General features: G+C 47.6%; 1 protein-coding gene across 1 annotated transcript in view; it reads right to left on the bottom strand.

The window, feature by feature from the left end:
• Positions 1-21,005, bottom strand: part of CACNA1H (calcium channel, voltage-dependent, T type, alpha 1H subunit) — a gene marked incomplete at both ends in the record, with an annotated part of 122,902 nt that overhangs the window by 6,206 nt on the left and 95,691 nt on the right. Inside the window, 7 exons of the mRNA XM_010160162.1 lie at positions 2,731-3,069; positions 3,562-3,683; positions 5,796-5,874; positions 14,659-14,729; positions 15,299-15,432; positions 16,526-16,635; positions 18,928-19,079. Coding sequence (XP_010158464.1) covers positions 2,731-3,069; positions 3,562-3,683; positions 5,796-5,874; positions 14,659-14,729; positions 15,299-15,432; positions 16,526-16,635; positions 18,928-19,079 — 1,007 coding nt within the window. The remainder of the gene's footprint in view (positions 1-2,730; positions 3,070-3,561; positions 3,684-5,795; positions 5,875-14,658; positions 14,730-15,298; positions 15,433-16,525; positions 16,636-18,927; positions 19,080-21,005) is intronic.

The raw sequence follows: 21,005 nt of genomic DNA, 5'->3' as shown, positions 1-21,005 counted from the left end.
CCAGACCAGGTTGCGCCCAGCCTCATCCAGCCTGGCCTTGGACACTTCCAGGGATGGGGCATCCACAGCTTCTCTGGGCACTGTCCCAGTGGTCCCCACCCTCTCTGGGAATAAAGGGGAAAATAGCCCAAGCCTAAAGCAGGTTAATTCTGGGTGGCCGCTGGCAGTTCGGATGACAGCAAGCGTGCTCCCCACTGCTTCACCGCTGGCTGGGGCTCGCATGTTCTCGTGCCCACTGGAGGACGTCTGGAGCTCATTCCCCCTGAGGAGGGCATGGTGCTGCAGGCGAAGAAACAATGCAGTGTCTGTGTGGTGGGGCCTGGGCACCCGTTCATGGGGCAGACTGGAGGGACTGACCCTTCTGGTCTGTCGGTTGAGCTGCCCAGAGCATCTCCTGAATCCACAGCTCTGGTGCTTGCTGGAAGCCTAATGCATTGATCTGCTTAGGCCTTTGTTCCCTCAACGCTGTGTCACAAAGAGGTTCTTTACAGGAGCAGTGAGAAAACCAGGCTGGGCTGCATCTTCTCCACAAAGGACTCTGCCCGCCTCCAGCTCTCGAGACATCATTTGAAGACAGACTGCTCACACATCACATCGCACGTCAAATGTGAGACTTTTAGCTAAAAAGAGTATTTCATTCGTGGCCCACACAGGGCTGCTGGCAGAACTGGCTGAGCCACGTTCTGTGCCCAGCCCCTGCACACGCCAAGGCAGCACGAAGGACAGAGGACGGCAACGACTGTTGTGGCCGTGAGGTGACAGGTTTAGGACAAAATTCAGACACCACCGCACAGCACCAAAGCACAACGCCACAACGCAGAAGCAACGGCACGACGTCATTCACCTCAGCCTCGTGGCCTGGGGTTTTGTGGGAAGGTGTCAGGACATGGTGAGAAACAGAGCAGAAGGATGGGGTCTCCATCACGGGAGCCTCTGCCCCCTCCAGCGTGTCTGAGTCTGGGATGGCTAAAGACACATTCTCACAGCTCAGCGTCTCCTTCAAATTGGGGAGATAAAAAGCATCAGTAGCAGAGCAAGGCTGGGTCTTAATGCTTGAACACATTTGCCCCGTGGCACTTCCTAGTTGCCCTGTTGATCCAGAGCAGGAAGGAAGAGAAAAGGAAATGTGGGCTGCAAAAACTGCCACAAACGGTAAGAAAATATAGAGCATCTTAAACACCTTCCAAAGTGCCCATGCCACCATGGCAGGATTAGTCATACGGAGCTCTACGGACTTAACCTCTTCCGTGCAGCTAGGAGGGAGCGTAGCCTGGAGCTGCCAGCCATCCACACCTGCCTGGAACAACCCTGGTGTCTGCGATGGGAGTGAGGACATCGCCCAACCCAGCCCAGCCGCGGTGCCCCTGCCTCACTGCCGCACAGGCGAGGGGTGGCCCTGGGTTGCACATCCTCATCCGCACTCGGGCAATCTTGTCTGCAGGGGAAACCTGTGGCCAGCCCCCTGCTCACGCCGTTCTGCCTCTGGGGAGCATCACCTCTCCCTACGGGTTTCCTAGGGCTAAGGAGAGGCTCTGCATGGCTCCTGGTGTGCTCAGGAGGTATTGGAAGATGAGGAAAACCCAAGGAGAATGAGCTCAGTTTGCAATCACAGCCTATGTGAAAGGATGTGTCTGCTCTTCCCCCAGTGAGAAAAGCAACCTGGGTGTTTATGGTGCATTTTCCTGCAGAAATGTCTATTAGAAAGCACATTCAATAGTGAATTCCCCATCGCTGTGTAACTAGATTCCTTTTTGCTTGACTTAATAGAGTCTGATAGATTTTACAAAAATCTAATTTAATGTAATTTAATCTCAAATCCCCCATTGATTTCGCAGCAGATTTATTTGCGATCACAGTGACAAAGCAATTTCATATTCACTCTTAATCATATGCTGCTGACTTTGGATGAGACAATTATCTCATGTCTCTCCTTCTCCCCCTGACATCCGATTGCCCTGTTTTTCTAGAGGACTAATAGAAATCAGAGAGCCGGGAGTGTCTGCAAAATCAGCCCAGGAACCTCCAGCTTCTGGCTGAGGGCCTCTGACAATTCCCAGGGTCCAAGTCCTCCATGCCCTAAGCAGCCAGTGGGAAGCTGCATCTTACACCAGAGCCAGACATGCCCTCCTCAGCTGCGCACTACGTTCTGCATAAGGCTCCTCTGGAAATCCCAAAGTGGGATTAAAAAGAACCTGAGCGGTACTTATGTGTGTGTGAAGGGAATTTATTCCATCCCTTGCTGTGTGTGTCAGGGTTGACAGTGCCAGCATTCCCAGGCTTTATGAGACTGCTCCCTCGTGCTGCTGCCCCTGCTAAAATGACAGGGACAGATGCGCTGACTGGGACAGCTGGAGAGGGACCTGAGGCTGTTACGCTTCTGAACTTAAAACTCACCACCTTTGATTGAACTGGAGATTGGCAAGAGAGAGACTTTCAGACCTCCCCCAGAACAATGGTCAGGACAGCACTAGTCCTGGAGAACACGTTTCAAGCACCCCTCCACCCCGGGGAGCCCTCCTGAGATGACGCAAGACGCGGAGGCGGCAGTGACATCTCTGCCGCAGGGGACCCGGAAAGCTGCCTTCCTCCCACGCTGCCTTGCCTCCTGCCTGTTCCGCTCTGCGTCACTCGGGATCTGACTGCCTGATGACCAGGGAGCAGCAACTGGTGAGAACCGTCCCCTCCCTACCCTCAGCACAAGAAGAGTAGATGGCTCGTGTGAACTATTACCAGGGCATGGTGCTTCACCTGCACCGCTGACTCCGACTTCGCGGTCTCCTGACTCCTGTAGGGTGGTCTGCTCTCCGGAGCCACTGCGCATCCCCGGCTCCCACTGGTAGGCGAGGTGGTTGCTCCTCTGGACATCTCCAACTCAATCTCAGCATCCATCTCCGCATCCTCCTTGGCCTCCTTGTTGCTCTCCTCCAAGTGCTTCATCAGCACTGCCACCACCACGTTGACTAGAACAAACTGTGCGATGAGGACGAAGGTGACGAAGTAGACAGGAGAGATAACTGGCAGGTAACTGAGGCAGTGCTTGTCCTCCCGAGTGCATTCCCGGAGGGTGTCCTGCAACACAGAGCGAGAGGGATTCATTAGGGCTGGGGCTGTGCTTGGGCTCCAGATACAGAAACATCAAAGACAAGTGGCCAAGGACTGAAAAGCATGTAACTACATATCCCACACACATAGCTTGTAGGTACAGCTAAAATGGATAGAAGAAAATATGGACACTATGAATCAGTTTATTATAACCTTTTTGTGTTACAAAAAGGTTTGTGTTACATCCTAAAGGCACTCCTCTCAGCCACAAGAACAGACATCATTTTCCTGAAGTACTATATATACATGTTAAAAAGAACGAAGGTTCAGGTCGGGCGAGACTTAGGACAAATTATCCTGTGAAAATATACTTGGCTTTTAAATAGGAAAGTTTAATTTTTATGTTTTAAAAGGCAAGCTTTTTTTGTTTTCATACAAGAGGTGCTTGAATTTGTTTGAAATCTGTACATCTATGTATCTACACAGAGAAGAAAGTAACCAAACAGAGATTGCACACACCTTCATGATGCCATTCCAGTTGTCCCCCGTTGACACCCTGAAGAGGGTGAGAAAGGCCATGCCGAAGTTGGTGAAAGTTGCGTGCCGGCTCAGACCTTCACAAGGATTTTCCTCACTGCAGTCTGCAGGAGAGAGAAGCAGAAGCATGTCAGTGAAGCCACGTTTGGCAGTGCTCATTCAGAGCAGCCCCCCAAGCCGGCAGTGAGACCCTGAGATACGTCTCATGGCGTCAGGGAGGACTGCTAAGTGGAGATCTCGTGGTGGCTGCAATGACTCGAGGGCAGCTGCGAGACCATGTAGCCAAACTCTTCTCAGTGGAGGTGGATAATATAAAGGACAACAAGACACTTAGGAGGTCCAGGTTGAACACTAGGAAAGTTGTTTTCACCTGCAGGGCCTGACAGCCCTGGGACAGGTGAGCATAGACGTAGGGGAGCTCTGTCGTTGGAAATTTTCAAGATTTGGCAAGACAAAGCCATGGCTACTCTGAGCTAGTGATGGGGCTTGAAGTGGGAGGCCGGGTGGGGGCTCCAGACGTCCTTCCACCACATCTCTGTCGTTCTCTTGACTTTGCCCCAACTGGCAGAGCCAGGACAGAGATCTAAAAGGAGGTGGAAACAAGCAGGCTGACTGGGGTGTCTCAAGAAATACTGCTCTACAGTGTCCTTTGTCTGTTATCCTCTTGATTCATCTTTGTCATGATTGTTTTTCACAGGGCACGCCTACCATGAGGGATATTTCACAGAGATAAAGTGGAGCAATTTGACATGTTTTCCCCTGAGAATTAATATACTAATGAATGGAAATTAAACATATGAAATGTCCCTCTTTCTGTAAAACACAGCCTCATTAAATATTCACGAGGACAGGCAGCAATGCCTGTTGCAAGAGCATTTCACTACTAGGTGTTTATTTCAGAGGCAAAGAGGAAGGAAAACCAGAAAAGCAAATAGAAACAAACCCCACAAATGACCAGTCTGGGAAGAGCGAACACCTGATGGTTCTCGTGGCTAACACGGACCAGCAGTGATCGGGAAAAACAAGTGGAAGTACTTGCCAGTGAAATCAGGGTGGGAAGCAGTGTGCTGACTGCCTGCAGCTGGCCCCAGACAAGACCAGGGCTCTCCCAGTCTCTGACCACGCGCCGTGGCTAGCTGGGGGCTGGCACTGGCAGGGCATGTGTGTGGAAACACAAGAAGGATTCAGAGCAGCAGAAGGTGCCTCTGTGAATAAGACATTTTTCACCTTTGTTGCTGAACAAATACATGTCTATATATCTAGATATGTCAAATAAAACCCCACAGTATTTCATTTGGGGTGGATGCAGAACTCATTCTTTTTCCTCAGAATTTGTTGGAGACTGAAAAATAACTTGTCTTTGGTTGAAAGAAATATTCTGCTTTCAGGCATTTGTAATCTGAGCAGAGGGTTGGACTCATAAAGAGGATTAATGACAGCCATAAAATCACTGTGGAGGAAGGTCCCTTCTGATGCTCTTGAAGCCTTAATTGGGATGCAACATGGAGACACATCTCCTTCGAACAGCGTGTTTAAAGGCAGTGACTGCTTTGGCCTAGCTAAGCTGGTCAAGGTAGGGAGGGAGTGTTTTCTCTCTGACTCTGCCTGATTTTCTTTTTAGCAGCGGACACACTCATGACCAGCTCTGCAGTATCCTCAAGGCGGAGGAATAAAGGATGCTGGATAATCAGGAACCAGTGAATGCTTCCTGATTTATGTAGAAAGGGGAAGGTGACGCTGAGAAGAAAAATGGACAGACAAGACTTGGGCAGCTGGAAGAGCAATGTCAGCCAAGTGCAGAAAACTAATGGAGTGCGGTGGAAGCTCTGAGGAGGGACATGTTTACGGTGGCATCTCTCCAGCATGAATCTGACTACCATCCAGCTCTACAGACTCATGTTCTGTCTTAAGTAGCAAACTTCCATCTTTGTGAATATATCTGTGCTGGACAACTGTATTTAAACAGTAAATAGTTCCTCTACAGCCAAGGGTGGTGTCGGACAAATCTCTGAATGTGTGTGTGCACGTCAGGCAGGTTCTGTATTATATCCTCATGTCTCATCTGCGACCTCGAGATCAAGAGAAAACTTTAATCTTCAGACCATGAGCTGTGAAGCTAAGGAAGGCCCAAGAATGAGAGAGAGAAGAGAGGAAACAGCTAGATACCAAATAAACATCAACCGGATGAAATAAATTGTGTCAGGCACATTACTCACCTAGTTTGCCAAACAATTCCACTCCCAGTGCAGCATAGATAAAAAACAGGAGCATAAAAAGTAGGCCAAGGTTCCCTACCTACACAGGGAGAAAGCAGAACAAGGGTCAGGCAAGTTGAGGTCACGAATCACATTGCATTTTCAACACAAGTGAAAGAGGGACTGGTGGCCAGAGGCTAATGGTCATCTCCCCTGGCGTCCAACACCCTGGTCCCCTCTCACGGTTCTGCTTCAACAGACCCAGAGAAGTCTCCTGCGGTGGGGAAGGAGCAGATGCTCCCACGGGCAAAGCAGTTTCTGTGGCTGGTGCCTCTCCATCGCCCTTCCACTTACCCAGGGTGCTGCCTTCAGCTGTAATTCAGCCAACCCATAGCTGTAGCTCCAGCAGCACTTCAGTGCAGTGGTACTTTAAGTGACCTGGTGCTCTGGTTTGAGTTTTAAGGGCCTTTCCCTTCTGTTTGCCAGATTTGAGCAAACTCTGAGCACGAAGGCTGAGGTGTGACATTAATATGTCCTGAGCCACAAGAGGAATGGCCCGGTTTGCAAAGGTTTTGCTGGCTTTCAGAAAAGGAACATGTGCTCCAGTAAGATGTAAGGCTCTCCTAGCGTTGCTGCTTCACAGATATTTCTCGACAACAACTACGTGAATTTCAGCTTGCAGTGTCTCAAAAGAAAAGCCTTGTCCCACATGCCACCGCTAAATGCAGGCACCTTGCAGTCCCAGCACTGCGCGGTGTGATGCTGTTAGGTATCGACGTGCACTGCAAGGGGGCTGAAGGGGACGGTAACAGGAGTGCAACGGTGCTGATGGGAACAAAAGGTGCTTAATGCCAACGGCATTACAGTTATCTGCACTAGAGTCAATCTCTACATGGGCTCAAAGCCTGTAAAACATCTCAAAGAGGAGATTTTTTGGGATTCAAACAGAGAACACAAAGGGCAGCGTAACCTGCCCAGCTAAGCACCTGCATTTCACCTGCAACTAACTGGTCACACTTACCTTTCCTGCCACTTCTAAATGCCTTGTGTTTATTGGCTTTAAGGGAGACACTGCGATCGAGGTCTGCAATCAGACACGGTGCCACAAGCATCATTTTATCTCTAAATTAAAATGAACTAGGTGGCGATTCAGGTAGTCAGGCCGAGGGATTGATGATCTCCAAGGTATCTTCCAGTGAATACAGTTTGAGGGAGCTTTCTTCTCTGATGCAGCACAGCCACGGCGTAGCCGGGTGTTTTGACCATGCTGCTTAATTTCATTAGAAAGGTTATCAATGTGATACCCGTTATCCTAAAATTAACACAACTCTCACTTATGAAGTAGGTATTTTTTGTATTAAAGAAATGAGAATAGTCAAATCACCCAGTGGAGACTGTAATTGCTGTAACGCCTAAACTGGCTACTACACACAGAGCTTTGCAATTCCACTTACAGTATTACCATACTCCAGGGAATAATAGAGATAATACAGTGATGTGGATGGCTGGTCTGGATTATTTCATCTGCATTTACTGTCTTCTGGAATAGCGTTTCCTAACTCGTGTCTGCTGGACCACCGGTGGTTTGTAAGACATTAGAAGGCAGTCTGCAAAATGACTGCAAAGTGGAACACACAAGCAAACAGGCGCACGTGCAAACGCACACACACACGCTGACGGGGAGGCAAATGAGTGAATAATTAAAGGGAAGGAAAATAAAAGTGATAAACAAGTTTTCTAGGCTGAGTGTGTATTAAAGCCTGATGCTGTAGCACTGCAGGAGAGGGTCTTGGATTTTTTTCAAAGAAGCCTATAAGCTGAATATTTTACTGCTGTTTTAATGCCTAATAAATCAGTCTGCAAACTTTTGGCATTGATGAAATTCCAAAGAATTCAGACTAACATCAAAGTTATTACCAGGTTATCAGTCAAAACTATTATCTATTTCTCAACATGCAAAGCATGTTATGAGCTGACATTTGCTCATAAACTATTTGCCTACTATCTAGTGTGCATTTGTATAAGATACTGTATTTATCACATTACTGAACCAATGTGTCTCATAACTAGTCTTTCAAACCAGTTTCCACTCCTGGGTTTGCTGTACGGGCTCAAGGCATCACAGCCACGGGCATGCTCTAAAAATGCTACAAGAAGCAGGTTTGCTAACGTGGCGTTTGCTGGCGTCTAAGGCTGCATCTCCCTTGGCTGAGAGCAGACATGTGGGCAGTTCCAAAGCCCAGCTGCTGCATGGGATCTCTTGGGAAGCAACTGAATGTCTGACTCCGGTTTGGAAACGTGGCTCTATGAAAGGGAGATGTGGGAGACAGCAGGGAGTGAAAGATCCTGGGATGGGTGATGGGACCACCTGCACTGCTGGACTCCATCCTACCCTGTGTCTACACACCCAGAGCTGCACAAGAACAACCTGCTGCCCTGGCTACCCCCTGCGTGGATATGTGCAGGCACCTCCTGCGGCTGGGGAGGGCAGCCCCCAAACATCTGATGCTCAAGAGAAAGTGGCTGAGCAAAATGGCTCACCTCTTGCTTAGGTGCTTCAGCAAAACCCCTTCGTCTATTTGTGCAGCTTCTGACTGTGCTGAATCCGTTCAAGTCAGTGCCAGATGCAATATTGTGTCACTGCTAGCCCATGGCTCTCTGGTATGTGTCCCTCAGGAAAGGAAGGAAAGGTCCTCTTCAGCCCATGGCCTTCACCAAGGCCGGAGCACAGAGAAGGGCCCAAGGCATGTTCTCAGAGATGGGCTGAGATGGAGGCAGCGCGGTCAGCCGGCGGCTGCTGCGTAGCGGAGAAGGCAGACTGTGTGCCTGCGACCTTGAGTGAGTCATCCCTCTCCTGTAACTCAACGTACCCATTTGTAATACCCTTGTGGATAGGTAATTAATGTCTCTAAAGCACTCTGAGATCTACTGAGACCAGACAAGAAAAAGATCGTACATGAATCATGTTGCTGGCAGGAATGGGAGGGGGCAGGAGCACATCCAGGCACTTTTCTCCTGCAGTCAAAGGCTGGGATGCGTGTGCTGGACTCTCCATTAGGGACAGAGATCCAACTCTGGTCAGCAACCTCATCTTTGGCAGCCGGTCACCCAAGCAGGCTCTGAGAAGTGGTTCTGCTCTAGCAGCACCGAGCAGGTCAGCCCATGCTCTGTTTATCCATCAAACTCCCCCTGACTTGGGCTGGTGCCTTTGGAAACCACAGATAACCCGTTTCTCTGGCAGCCAGGGGCTATCCATCATTTGCTGTGGCTCCAGTGTTGAGGGGAGGCTGTGGCCTGTAGGGAGTGAAGCAGAGATGAAGAACATCTTGGAGATGTTCTTGGTGCCCCAAAGTACCTCAGAGAAGCCACAAGAGAAGATGGAGATACTGATGAATATATGCGATCCCTCCTGGACCTTCCCTTTCTGGCATCCTGGCTGTCACAATCTGCTGGCAAAAGGCTCTGTGTGCCTGGGACAGATGGATACTGTGGGAAGAGAGGCAGAGTCCTCCATCTCAGCCAGAGGAGCAGGGAGGCCCTGTGTGAGGAGCTACCACCCTTCACCATGCTGCATCCCAGCTGGATCTGTGATCTACCACTGCAATAACCCTGCAATAACCCTGCTCAGCAGCAAGGAAAGCAACTCTCCTCTCCACACACCCAGTACCACTCTTCTCCCACTCTCCCTGCATGGCCCGGGGTGGCTGTCTCTGCTTTAGCTCTTGTGGACATCACTGCTGTTAGTTTTTTGCCTTCCCCTAAGCGAGTCTGCAGTAGCCAAGCACCGCTGCATGTCCCATCCGAGTTCTTCAACCTCTGACCGCCACCACTAAGTAAAAAGCCTGTAGTTGCAGGTAGATGGAGCAGCTATACCAGGTTGTGTTAGCCTGATATGCAGGTGTGTTGCACTGACCACGTACAACAGGACACTGGTCGCACGGCTGCTGTCATCGCTCCTGCAGCGTCAGCTGTGTGATCCTACCCCAAATCCTCCTTTATGCTCTGTGCTCTAGGAGAGGCACGGATGAAATGCATGTCTTCTGCTGTCCCACTCCTGCAGCGGCCGGCTGTACAGCTCCTCTTGTGCCTCTTCCTGCTCTGACATCACTTATTTCTGCATCACTGGCCCACACCTTGACATTTCAGCTGTCCATTCAGGCAACGCACACAGCTCCCTGGAATGCCTGTCAAGAGCAATTTCTCATAAAACTAAGCTCCTGCCAATCCTTTCCAAGGACACGAGTCCTCCTCCTCTCCCAGCACTCTCCAGCCAAAGCAATAATCCTGGCAGCAGGAAAACAGGCTAATTTATGCACTAGACTCAAGAGGAAATGGACACATTTGCTTGGAAAATGGAGGCCATCTGTGTGAATTCCAGGACTAGTGAAAAGGGCCAGACAAACAACCTTGGAGGCAAAAGTTATCTCAATGGTGCAACCACAAGGCCATAGCCGAGCTGGGTGAGCTCCCCTTCCCGTGTGCCCACGCAGCCCTGCGGAGGCCAGCGCTAACAGCCAGCAGAATGGGGGTCGCTTTACCTAATGATTTCTGCTTCGCTCCTCAAATCTCTCGGGCACCTCTGCACTTCTTTCTGCACACACCCCCCTATCCTTCCAGAATCTGTCTCATCCGCAATTCTATCCTTGCCCTCTGAGCTTCACAATCACTGTGGGTTTTCAGTGGCAAAAGCAGGCTGTTTGTGCCCCGTAACTGCTGTTAGACAACCAGAAAACCTCTTCAAGAGCTGAAGTAGAGACAAACACAGGAATTACAGCACTACCATGAGTTAAACTCCTGGACAGGAGCAAGCTACAAACTCTGTCCTTCAGGGTATTGATAGAACGAGGAGGAGTTCACTGTTTTCTTGGCATAGAGTCCATCCGGGGGGAGTTCCAAGCTTTGAAGAGAAAGAGGAGGTATATTGTACAGTCCTGCATTTAATTAATGTGCCGTCCACAGACCAAGTGAGATAAAAGAAGGAAAAAGGACCCAGATCTTTAGATAGGGAAGTTCCACATTTGACTATTCTTGGCCCTGAAGAGCCAGGATGGTAACTGGACTGGATTCCACTTTGTCCTCTCCCTCAGGATGAGCGCTGGCAGCTTGGCATTGACTGCAGGTTTTCTTGCTGGCAACCGATACTGGAAGTGCTGTACAGACTGGGCTGGGCTGCTCCGTAAGGTGGATTCACTTACACAATGAGAATTTTAACCCAGCCAAACGCAAAGTTACAAATCCGACAGTGAAGTGCAGGCCGTGCTACAGAAAGGATGAACTGGACTCTGGAAAGCTGGGAATGTGAAAAGGACTAAAGGATTACCATCAAATAGGAGTCTTGCAGAGCAGACGTTGCTTACACAACTGATGCAGCCACAAGATGTATAAGCAAGGGAATATTCAGCTGAAGCCTAAGAGTGGTATAATTCATTATATAGCCTTAATGGGGCCAGAGGTCATAAAGAAGAGGAAACCACTTGAAACAGGTCTTGAAAGCCTGCTTCATACTGAGAGATTGCAGGAGTTCAATGTTCTTCTCTTTGCCAGACTGCGAGAGACTACTTTCTCTCTTATAGCTCCAAAAAGGAGAAGTTCCAGAAGAAAAAAAGCAAAATTACATCCAATCAAAAAACAAACTCGGCTGATTTAGACTAAAACCATCATATTTTTTTAGCAGCAAGAGTAAACATTTTTCGTATATCATCCATAGGGGATGGCTGATTCCCTAACACTCTGCATCCTTAACACATGACCAGGTGGCTTTTAAAAGCCATGCTGAAGTTGAGGGCAGAGCTGTGTGGCTTGTGATCTGCCAGGAGCCGGCCTCTGCAGTCACAGGGGAGTTTCTGGTCTGTGAACAGCAGCACTGAACCGGCTTAATTAGGGCTGGCAATGTCTAGGTGATGAAGTCAGCGCGGCTCACACTAGCCCAGCTCTTTTCAGCTGCTCAGTTTAAAGTAATGCATCTATTTCAAGTTTACCCCAGTGTAGCTGATTTTAACGCTTCATACTTTAAAGTCCACCACAGATCTCGTTCGTTCTCCACACGGGTATGCCGTGAGGGTACACCTTCCGAGCTGAGGCTGGCAGTGCCTTTCTAGGTGACCACGGCCCCACTGCTAGTTCAACCTCTTGGTCAACCAGCTGTGAAGCTGGAAAACCTTGGATTCCTGTTTGAAAAGGAGATACTGCCTCAAGACTGCACAGGAGTGGGTACAAGAGCCAGCGCTGCACAAGCACAGAGGGACTAGGGCAGGAAGGTGAGGATCAGTTCACACTATCCCATACATTTGCTGGGACAAAGAGGGCATGGAGGTGGTGGGCCAAGAAGGTGTCATTTAGATATCCTTCCCTGACCACTCTTTCTGTTTCTCTAGCCTCTCCCCATCTGCTCTCCTCTACTCCACCTCATGTTTTTGAAGGACATGGTGAAGATCTTTGAACTGGTAGACACAAGGTTACCACACAAGGAGGATGCAATAGGGGAGGAAGTCTTCCAGCACTGAAACCAGAAGCTCAAGGTCAGTCTGAAGTTCCAGAAGAGGAGACTGAGCCTGTACCGTGACAGCTTCAATCTTGAATTAAAATGGTAATTAGCCCCCAAGCCTGAGGTAGTTGGTTCTCTACGTGTTACTCAAGCTATATCTGTTGCTGAATAAAACCAAATAGGAAGCTGATGAAAATCACCCAAAGGAGAAAGAAAAAACAGCGTACAGCAATGACAATACCTTGTCATGGTGAGCCCATAAATGGACATTCTGCATACACCAGACAAAGAATTTTCCCCCAAAACCTTAATGTATAAACATCAAATTAATTTTTCTTGTCACTTAACAGACACATCCAGTGAGGATTTTCCAGCTGTGGTTTTAGGCTCCTAAATCAATTGGGGTAGGAACTCTTCCCCTGCCTCTGAAATGAAAGCTGCAGCTTTATGAAGAGTGATTGTTGTCGGAGAGGTCTTCCCAAACTTCCCTCCTCATTTTCTGAATTTCACTGGAGGACAAAATGCCATTTTTATCTGCACAAGATCTGCTTAGAATATCCCTGGGGATTTCCCTTTAAAAGAGACTTTGGTTTGAATGTGAACTGCAAAAACACCCCAAGGAAACAAAAAGCCTGGCCTGTAGCCACCCTATTGTTTGGGGGTGAGAGAAAACAAGAAGAGAGAGAGAAAATAAGCTCAGTAATCACAATGCTTTCAAAAGGAAAAAATAGACACAAATCAAATGTTTTCTTGAAATGCCAAAACAGGGGTCAGGTTGGCAAATTCCATGCTTTAGTGTTAGCCAAAATCCTTCACTGAAAAGGAAATCTGAATACCAAAGGGCAAATGGCTCAGACTAGAAACATCTTTATGGCAGTGATGAAAAGTAAATGGGTCTTTCCAAGAAAAAGAAATTCCCCTTGTTTTCCAGTTCCTTTGAATAGTTTGGGCTTCTTTGCACTTAGCAGCTAACTCATAGGGTATATTTGGGTAATTACATGCACTAGTTCTTCTGATTCTCATATGGCCACTCACATTCTGGAAGAGATGTCTACACAGTGCCTGCTTTTGGCCAAGCACCAGTGCTATCATCCTGCCTTTGAGATATCATCCCTCTGCAGACAGCTGAAGCTGATGGAGATGGGACTGGCACCATGGTGTGCTGCCATCTCCCTGTGCCTATGGGGCTGGGAGGCCTGATCCATCCATCTCAGGGCACACTACACTGACACAGAATGGAGTGGGGCCACTCATGAAGTGACTCAGCTATGGGATGTTTTGGAGGGGTTGAAAACTAAGGATTTGTCTGACCATGCTTGTGCATCCTGGAAGTGCTGCTTCTGAGTCGCCAGCTCAGAGAAAAAGGCTGCAGGGTTCTGCTGCCTCATCACTGATGGCCTGGCACCTCATATGGGCACTCACTTCGGGGTAGAGCATGGCAATAAATGTGTCTAGTTCTGCCTGGTGGGATACAGGATCCTGGTGATAAATAAAATTGGAATGTGTAGGCAGCTTAGCTGACACTAAAACCTGAAATATTAGGACTCAGACCACCAAACCCACAAACTAGCAGAACTCAGCTTAAATAGTGTAAGATTTTAAAAACAAAGGAACCCTAAACTTGGAATTCTTCTGATGTGCTTTAGATCTGTTTGAGGGAGGCAAAAAGTTTATTTCCTTCTTTTTTAATAAATAGTGTAAGATTTTAAAAACAAAGGAACCCTAAACTTGGAATTCTTCTGATGTGCTTTAGATCTGTTTGAGGGAGGAGTGTAAGTCAGCAAAAAGTTTATTTCCTCCTTTTTTAAATAAACGGATCCATAAAAAAGTGGTCCCAGGAACTGGACACTTGAAGGATTCTATCAAACATCATTAAGACTGGCAGCATCGTTTCTCTTGCAGCTCGTGAGAATACGGCGATTGGAGACCCCACTTCAAGCTTTTAACACTCAGAAATGTCTCCCTTATTTGCCTTCTGCAGCCTGCAGTTCCTCTGTCAATACGTTGCAAACATCGTTGCTCCTGTCTCACAAAGAAAACTCCTGAGCTGGAAGCTGTCTACTTCCAATGCTTTCACCAACAGCTTTCTCAGTCTATCCTTGTGTTTCCTGAACTTGCTGGTGAAATCTGTGTTTTAGAAGAGCTCTGCCTACAGCAATCGGCCCTCTGTTAACTCTTTTTCCACCATTCTGGTTCTCCCATCTAACACACGCTATGCGAGCAGGATGTGCCACACAAAACTCTGCTACCAAGGCACTGGTGGCAGCAGAGAAAGCTGATAACCTCCCCAGGTGGCTTCTAGTGCCCACCAAACAGGGTAGCATAGAGCTGTCCCCAGGCCCAAAAGACATAGTCCTCCAAGGGGAAAAAACTAGGCATGGATGAAGTCTGGGGGCTTACCTGGGGAAGCGCTTGTACCACCGTGTCCAGGAGCGCTCGCATCCCCGTGGCCATTTTAAGCAGTTTCAGCACTACAATGAGAATCAAATCCTGGTCAGCAAAGCTGGGAAATACCCCAAGCAAAACCCATAAAGGACACCTAGCTTCAGATCCTGTAGGGAGGGTTTACATCTCTCGCGTCTGTTCATACCGATGGCAAGCTCACTGCAGGGCCCACAGAAAACCCGAATGTCCTGACTACTTCCCACGCCAATTGGTGCTAAGCATATCAGTAAACCGGACCAAAAGCCAGAGGAACTCCAGTGTGCCCTGGCAGGAAAATGGGAGAGTGACAGGAAGACACTTTGGCAGTGAAGAGCATCATCTCCAGCCCTGATTCTCCCTTCTCCACTGCTTCCTGCTCTTGCCTGGTATCAGCATAAAAGGTCTGGGATCCCAGGTTTGAATCAGAGACCCATCTAAGGTGTCAGTGCAAACACCCATGAAACCCCCCCAGCTTGTCTCTGAACTGACATTTTGCAGCCTCGTCGCATAATTGTTCTCAAGTCGAACTGAAACAGCAGGACTAGAAGAAAACATGTCCAAACCATTTCCTGATGTGACTGGAGGGATGGTTGGAGACCTACGGAGCGGGCCGTACCTCTTGCTATTCTCAGCACCCGCATAATGCGTATTATTGTGGGATTGATGGGCAGTGCAGCATTCATCTCAATTTCCTCCAGCGTGATTCCCACAATTGATAAGAGAACTATGGCCAAATCCAGCTGATTCCACCTAAGAGACAATGAGAGAAAGGGCAAAAAAATAATCGTAGATGGACAGACACCCAAGAGTAGAGAATCTGTTAATAACAAGCACAAGCCAATCCCAAATGTCTCTCCTCTCTCGTAACTGGGCTCATCATGAACTCTGCAGCTGGCTGAGCCACAAGCTGCTGTAGGCTCTGACTGGGAAGTGTCCTTGCCTACTTCTTGGTCCCTACTGTCCCTCTGCTATTCACTTGGAGCAACTCTCAGGGACAAGACACTAGGCTAGAGGGGCCTTTGATGGGATGCAATACAGCTGCTCCCACATTATGTCACCTGTCTCTTGAATTACACCACGAGTATCTTCATTGATATATAGCCTAACACTTGTAGAGGCCCTTCCACACCAGCACTAGACAGACAGCGAGATGTGAAGAAACTGTCTTTCCTACGCAGTTTCTTTCCTGAGTAATATTGCTCGTAGCAGCTTCCAACACTCAGTCAGGATGAATGAAGCAAATGAGCTGATTTTATGGAAAAGTGTCCAATCTGTCCCTGCTCCCCAGCAAGTCGCTAGACAACAACGTGCTTTCATACACATTTACTTCTGGCTAAATGTGAGGCAGAGGAAGATCCATAGGTCACTCCAGCTGGGGTCTGAAGGCAGTGGGGCTGAACACAACTGCCTCTGTCTTTGCCAAAGGCTTTACAAAGCCAGCAGTCTACTAAGGGACTGGCTTGGTAGTGAAGGAGACTTGTTCTGAGGAACTCTGTGACCTCAAGTTGCCAAAACCAGTCTTTTGAGGACGGGATTGATGCCAACAGGTTGTTTCTGACCTCTAAGCTGATATGGTCAGACCTGGTGGAGAAGCAGATACTGGGCGAAAGAATGTATTTTTGTAAGATTTCCTGAATTCCTTCTGCAAAGCAGTACCAGCAATTCTTAGAATTTTTAGTTCCTGCGCTATAAAGTTTCCACCCATGGAGAGACAGCTCTTTGCTCTTCCTTGCACACAGCATGCAGTACAATCATAGTAACGCTACATTTACCCTGCAGCTGGCTTTGAAACTGGGTCAGTACAGCTCTATCCCAAATGCACAGGAGTTTAAAATACTCTCACCTGTCCTTAAAGAACCTTCGAAAACCAAATGCCACCAACTTCAGAACTGCCTCAAACACAAAAACGATGGTGAACACATAGTTGCAGTACTTCAGGGCTTCGTCCAGGGACTGAAAAGGAAGACACCAGTTAGGCCAGCCCAAGCGATCCTTTCCTAGAGCCTCTGCAGAGGGACTGGCAGGCACAAGGGTGGCAAAGGCACAGAGATGTGAGACGTAAAGTCGTAATAGCTTGCAGAGCTCAGTTACAAAACTGCACTGAATCACACAGCAAAACTCAAATAAAGGATTAGACACTGATGCAAAGAAAAACCCCATAAGCACTAATATTAGTTTTTTTAAATGTCACGGTCTATCAGTGTTCCAGCTTCAGTGCATGAATTGTTCAGTCTGGGTCAGAGAGAAAATTTTACCCCTTTCCCATCTAATACAGTCTATTTCTGAACTGCCTGGCCTTGAGCAGAATAAAAGACTTGACGGATCATTTCCTTATTCCAGCATGGCAATCCTTAGGACAATGGCTTTGTTCAAAACACTCAGAAAAATAAATAATGTTGGAGATGGATTTGATCTTGCCTTCTTGAAAAATGTTACATCTCTAGAGCTGGGCAAAGTATGTCCATATTTGGTGTAATGCTCACGCTCTCTATAGAGCTGCTCTCGGAAGTCAGGAATCCGCAGTGTTTATACTTTAGGATGATGAGTGTTTGCAATGGATTCCATTGGAACTGTAGGCCAACAATAGCAAAAGAATCTTGCTGGGACCTTAAAATAGATAGTTGCAGAGTGAAACAGCTCTTTGGTTGTGTAGGGATTTGGGGAGGGAAAGGGAATTTAGTTAAATGTAGTATAGGTCGCTTACAATAAGAAATGACAACAATGAACATCAAACCAGACACAACTGGAAATAAAATGCAATAGAGGAGCCTGCAAAGCGATGTCTGCTTTGTTGACAGAGGAAGCCTCAGGCCACAGGAAAGCTCTCCTCGCCACATTTGTGTGATGGCTGTGCTTTGATGGCCCCAGATATGTGGGATGACCATGCATTGATTTTTTTGGGAAAAAGAGCTGGTAGTTTTTCAGATTTGGCATTCCTCAATGCACTACTATCCCTATTTTTGTTCCAATGCCTAGAATAAAATAGAAACTTGTAAGAACCTGGGACAATTTACTATTTCATCTGAAGAACGCTGCCTGAGCCTGAATTCTCATATAATTTGTGATGGTTTGCATTCAGATTTACACCACTGTGTTTTAAATGAATGTAAAACAAGTATAAAAATGACCTAATCTGGATAAATAACATTTACATGCGAAACAAAGGCTGTTATGCAAAGGAATTATGGGGGCAGAACAGCACAGTCAGCTGGGGTAAAGCACACACCCGTTACCCCATGGCTTTGTGCCTTCTGGCTTAGCTTCCAGGAGGCATTTGCAGGTTACCTGACACACCGTGCAATATAGCCAAGTAAACTCTGAGCCTAGAGCTCCATGAATGATAAAGCAGTGGAAGATTAATGTATGCAGCAAATGGACAGGTTATATGATCTATGCCGAATGTTTTCTTGGGAAAGAAGGATTTTATGATGCAGAAAGAAGGGTTGTACTCAAGAGTTGGTTTATTCTAAATTCACTGAGTAAAAGAAATGTTGCTGTCCATGCATTAACGTCATGTTTATATCTGTTAATGTAATATTCTAAAACTCTGGACTGCTTCACGGTCTGAGGGTTAGTCATGGCTGAGATCAGGAGAGGAAATCACAGAATCACAGACTGGTTTGGGTTGGAAGGGACCTTAAAGATCATCCAGTTCCAACCCCCCTACCATGGGCAGGGACACCTTCCACTAGGACAGGTTGCTCCCAGACTCATCCAGCCTGGCCTTGGACACTTCCAGGGATGGGGCATCCACAGCTTCTCTGGGCAACCTGTCCCAGTGCTCCCCACCCTCTCCATGAAGAATTCCTTCCTGATATCTAATTTAAACCTCCCCACTTTCAATTTAAACCCGTTACCCCTTGTCCTGTCACAACAGGCCCTAGTAGAACGTGTTGTGTCCCGCCCCCCCCGATATTTGAACTGGTCTTTTCCTAGTAAAAGTTTAGCTCCCTCTCCATTAGACTTATTCTCTGCTTTTTTATGCAAGGACAGGAAAATCAAGTGTTTGGCTGGGGCATGTGACTCCCAAATGGCAGAGCTGGCCTAGAGTTGGATGGATTGCAGTGCTGAGCCTGGAGCCTGCTGAGGCTTTCAAATACCAGGGAATGGTCCCAGGGAAGCAAGGCGGGCTGCAGACCTCACTGGTCAACGGTATCCCAAGGGAACCCGAGTGTATGGCCTCAGGACCTCTGCTACCCCACACTGCTGTGTTTCACAGCCAACACGTTGAGGGATGGCTCTTACCTTGGGCTGGTTGTAGTGCTCCATCGACATAGTGATGACATTGACCCCAATGATGAACGTGATGAAGAGGTCAAGATAGTGGCTGGTGCAGAGGGTGTGAATGTACTTCCGTGCTGGGGAATAGTCCGCGTAGTAAGGCCTACGTTGGGCTTCTGCAGAAAAAGAGCAAGAAAGGCAATGGAATGAACGCAGGCCCTGCTGCATGGTCAGCAGTCATCACAACATGGCCTGTGGGTTGTCTCACACACGCCCAGATTCAGCCCGTGGGAGAACTGAATTCAAGCAAGCCACGTGAAATGGCCAAACGCTTCTACCTAGAACCTTCAAGACCCACAGGGGGGTTATCAGGCTGAGCCAAACCTCTCGTGCCTGCAGGAGGGACCTCCACAGCTTTGACAACCAGGTGTTTTCCTCCCGTGCTCTGTTCTTACTGCTTGCTCTCAGGCTGGAGGACAACCTTTACACTGGACCCTCATCAGAAACCAGGAAGGGTGAGAAGCAGGATGGAAATGAGACCCACAGCCAAGAGAGAAGCTTCAAACTCAGCAAGGACTCAACTCCAGTTTAGAGGAAGGGCTGAGAGCAGGTCTCATGGGTCTGGATATGCACCTCTCCCAACTCTGCTGACCTCAGGTATGTCCCATGTAAGAGAAGAACATGACCTGAGCTCAGCTCCCGTGAGAGAAGGCTTTTGGTGTATTTTAAGGCTCTAGAGAAAACACAGTGATGCCTGTGGCAAAGAAGGACACATGCGTGAGGGTTAGCAGTGCAAGGGAGAGCATCAACAGCAATGGAGCGGGGTGCTTAGCATTTGTCTCGACAAAGACCATCAGCACAAGCTCCTCTGGAAAGACAAGAACAAGGGCATGGTTACATCTAAAAAAAACCCATTCAGGCTGTTGCCACATGAATTTTATATCTCTGCCTCTGGTCACGACTCCTCCTTTCTTCTCTTTGAAATGGGGAAATTTCTGCACACGAGCAAGTTCTTGGGGCTGTTCCAAGGAGTGTTTGGATGCTGCCCTGAGACCGAGCTGTATTTACTGCGTGTGTCTCTCTTAAGTTAGACTGTGACCACAAGATGGCTGTGGGCACTCAGATGGAGTCGAATTCTTTTCAAACTTAAGAAATGTAAATATTCAAGGAGTGTACTTAAGGCCAAAGTCAGCACTGCTGTAATTTTGCAAGTGGAAGAGACATGTTGGGTCATACTAAGTCAGAGCAGGCTTGTTCTTAATAGAGAGGGATTTTTTTCCCAAATGGTTCAGCAAATTCAGCTTTAAATGCATGAGAAGCTGGGATAAAGGAGTAACTTCACCTTAAAAATAAGGAGGGAAATAGGTTTAAAAGCACTCAGTGACACCCTGAGATACATTTTCCACTCCTCTCATCTTGCTAATGTTTTTCAGATGGAGTGACTCTTGAAATGTGAGGGGTGTTTTTTTGGTAGTGCAACTGATGCCAGATGAGAGTCCAAAACCTTACAAAAAAGTGGATAAAGGGAAACTGAATCTCCTGGTCTCTTTCAAGTGCTATTTTTTCTCGTAGTTAAAAGTGGAGGCATTTGAAAAACATTTCCTTCGGACTGGGGTCATCTAGACTTTTTTTCTGCTAATGGGTATGGAAAAACAAGATGAAAGCAAACACAATCGGGTTTGAATACATTTTTCTGTTGCTTTCATGTGCCTTAGTCCTACCAGTCATCTTTGGTAGGGCTGTCTTTGCTACCGAGCACAGCTAATCTTCCAGTGTCCCTAAAAAATAGTAATAAAAACATTACAATATTTATTTGAGTCTGTACAATGTGCTTTCATGTGTATTCAGGATGACCACATAGTTTTTTCTTTTTTTTTTTTTTAATGTCATCTTGGAAATGCAAAAAAATCAGCTTGTTGGGAGGTCTGAGAATATCCCAAATAGTCAAACTTTATATTAAGGTTCTATTTATTAATACTAATGGCTGATTAATGGATCTCTAAGAACATTAGCAGCAATGGGCAGCTAATGTAAATCCACTGGCTATCAGCACATAAGGAAAATGGGCTGTAGGTGACTGCAAGTACTCTCTAACCTGCCCA

This window comes from Eurypyga helias, unplaced genomic scaffold (genome assembly GCF_000690775.1).
Source record: "Eurypyga helias isolate BGI_N326 unplaced genomic scaffold, ASM69077v1 scaffold7171, whole genome shotgun sequence".
Classification (NCBI taxonomy): domain Eukaryota; kingdom Metazoa; phylum Chordata; class Aves; order Eurypygiformes; family Eurypygidae; genus Eurypyga; species Eurypyga helias.
This window is presented reverse-complemented; position numbering and strand designations above follow the sequence as displayed.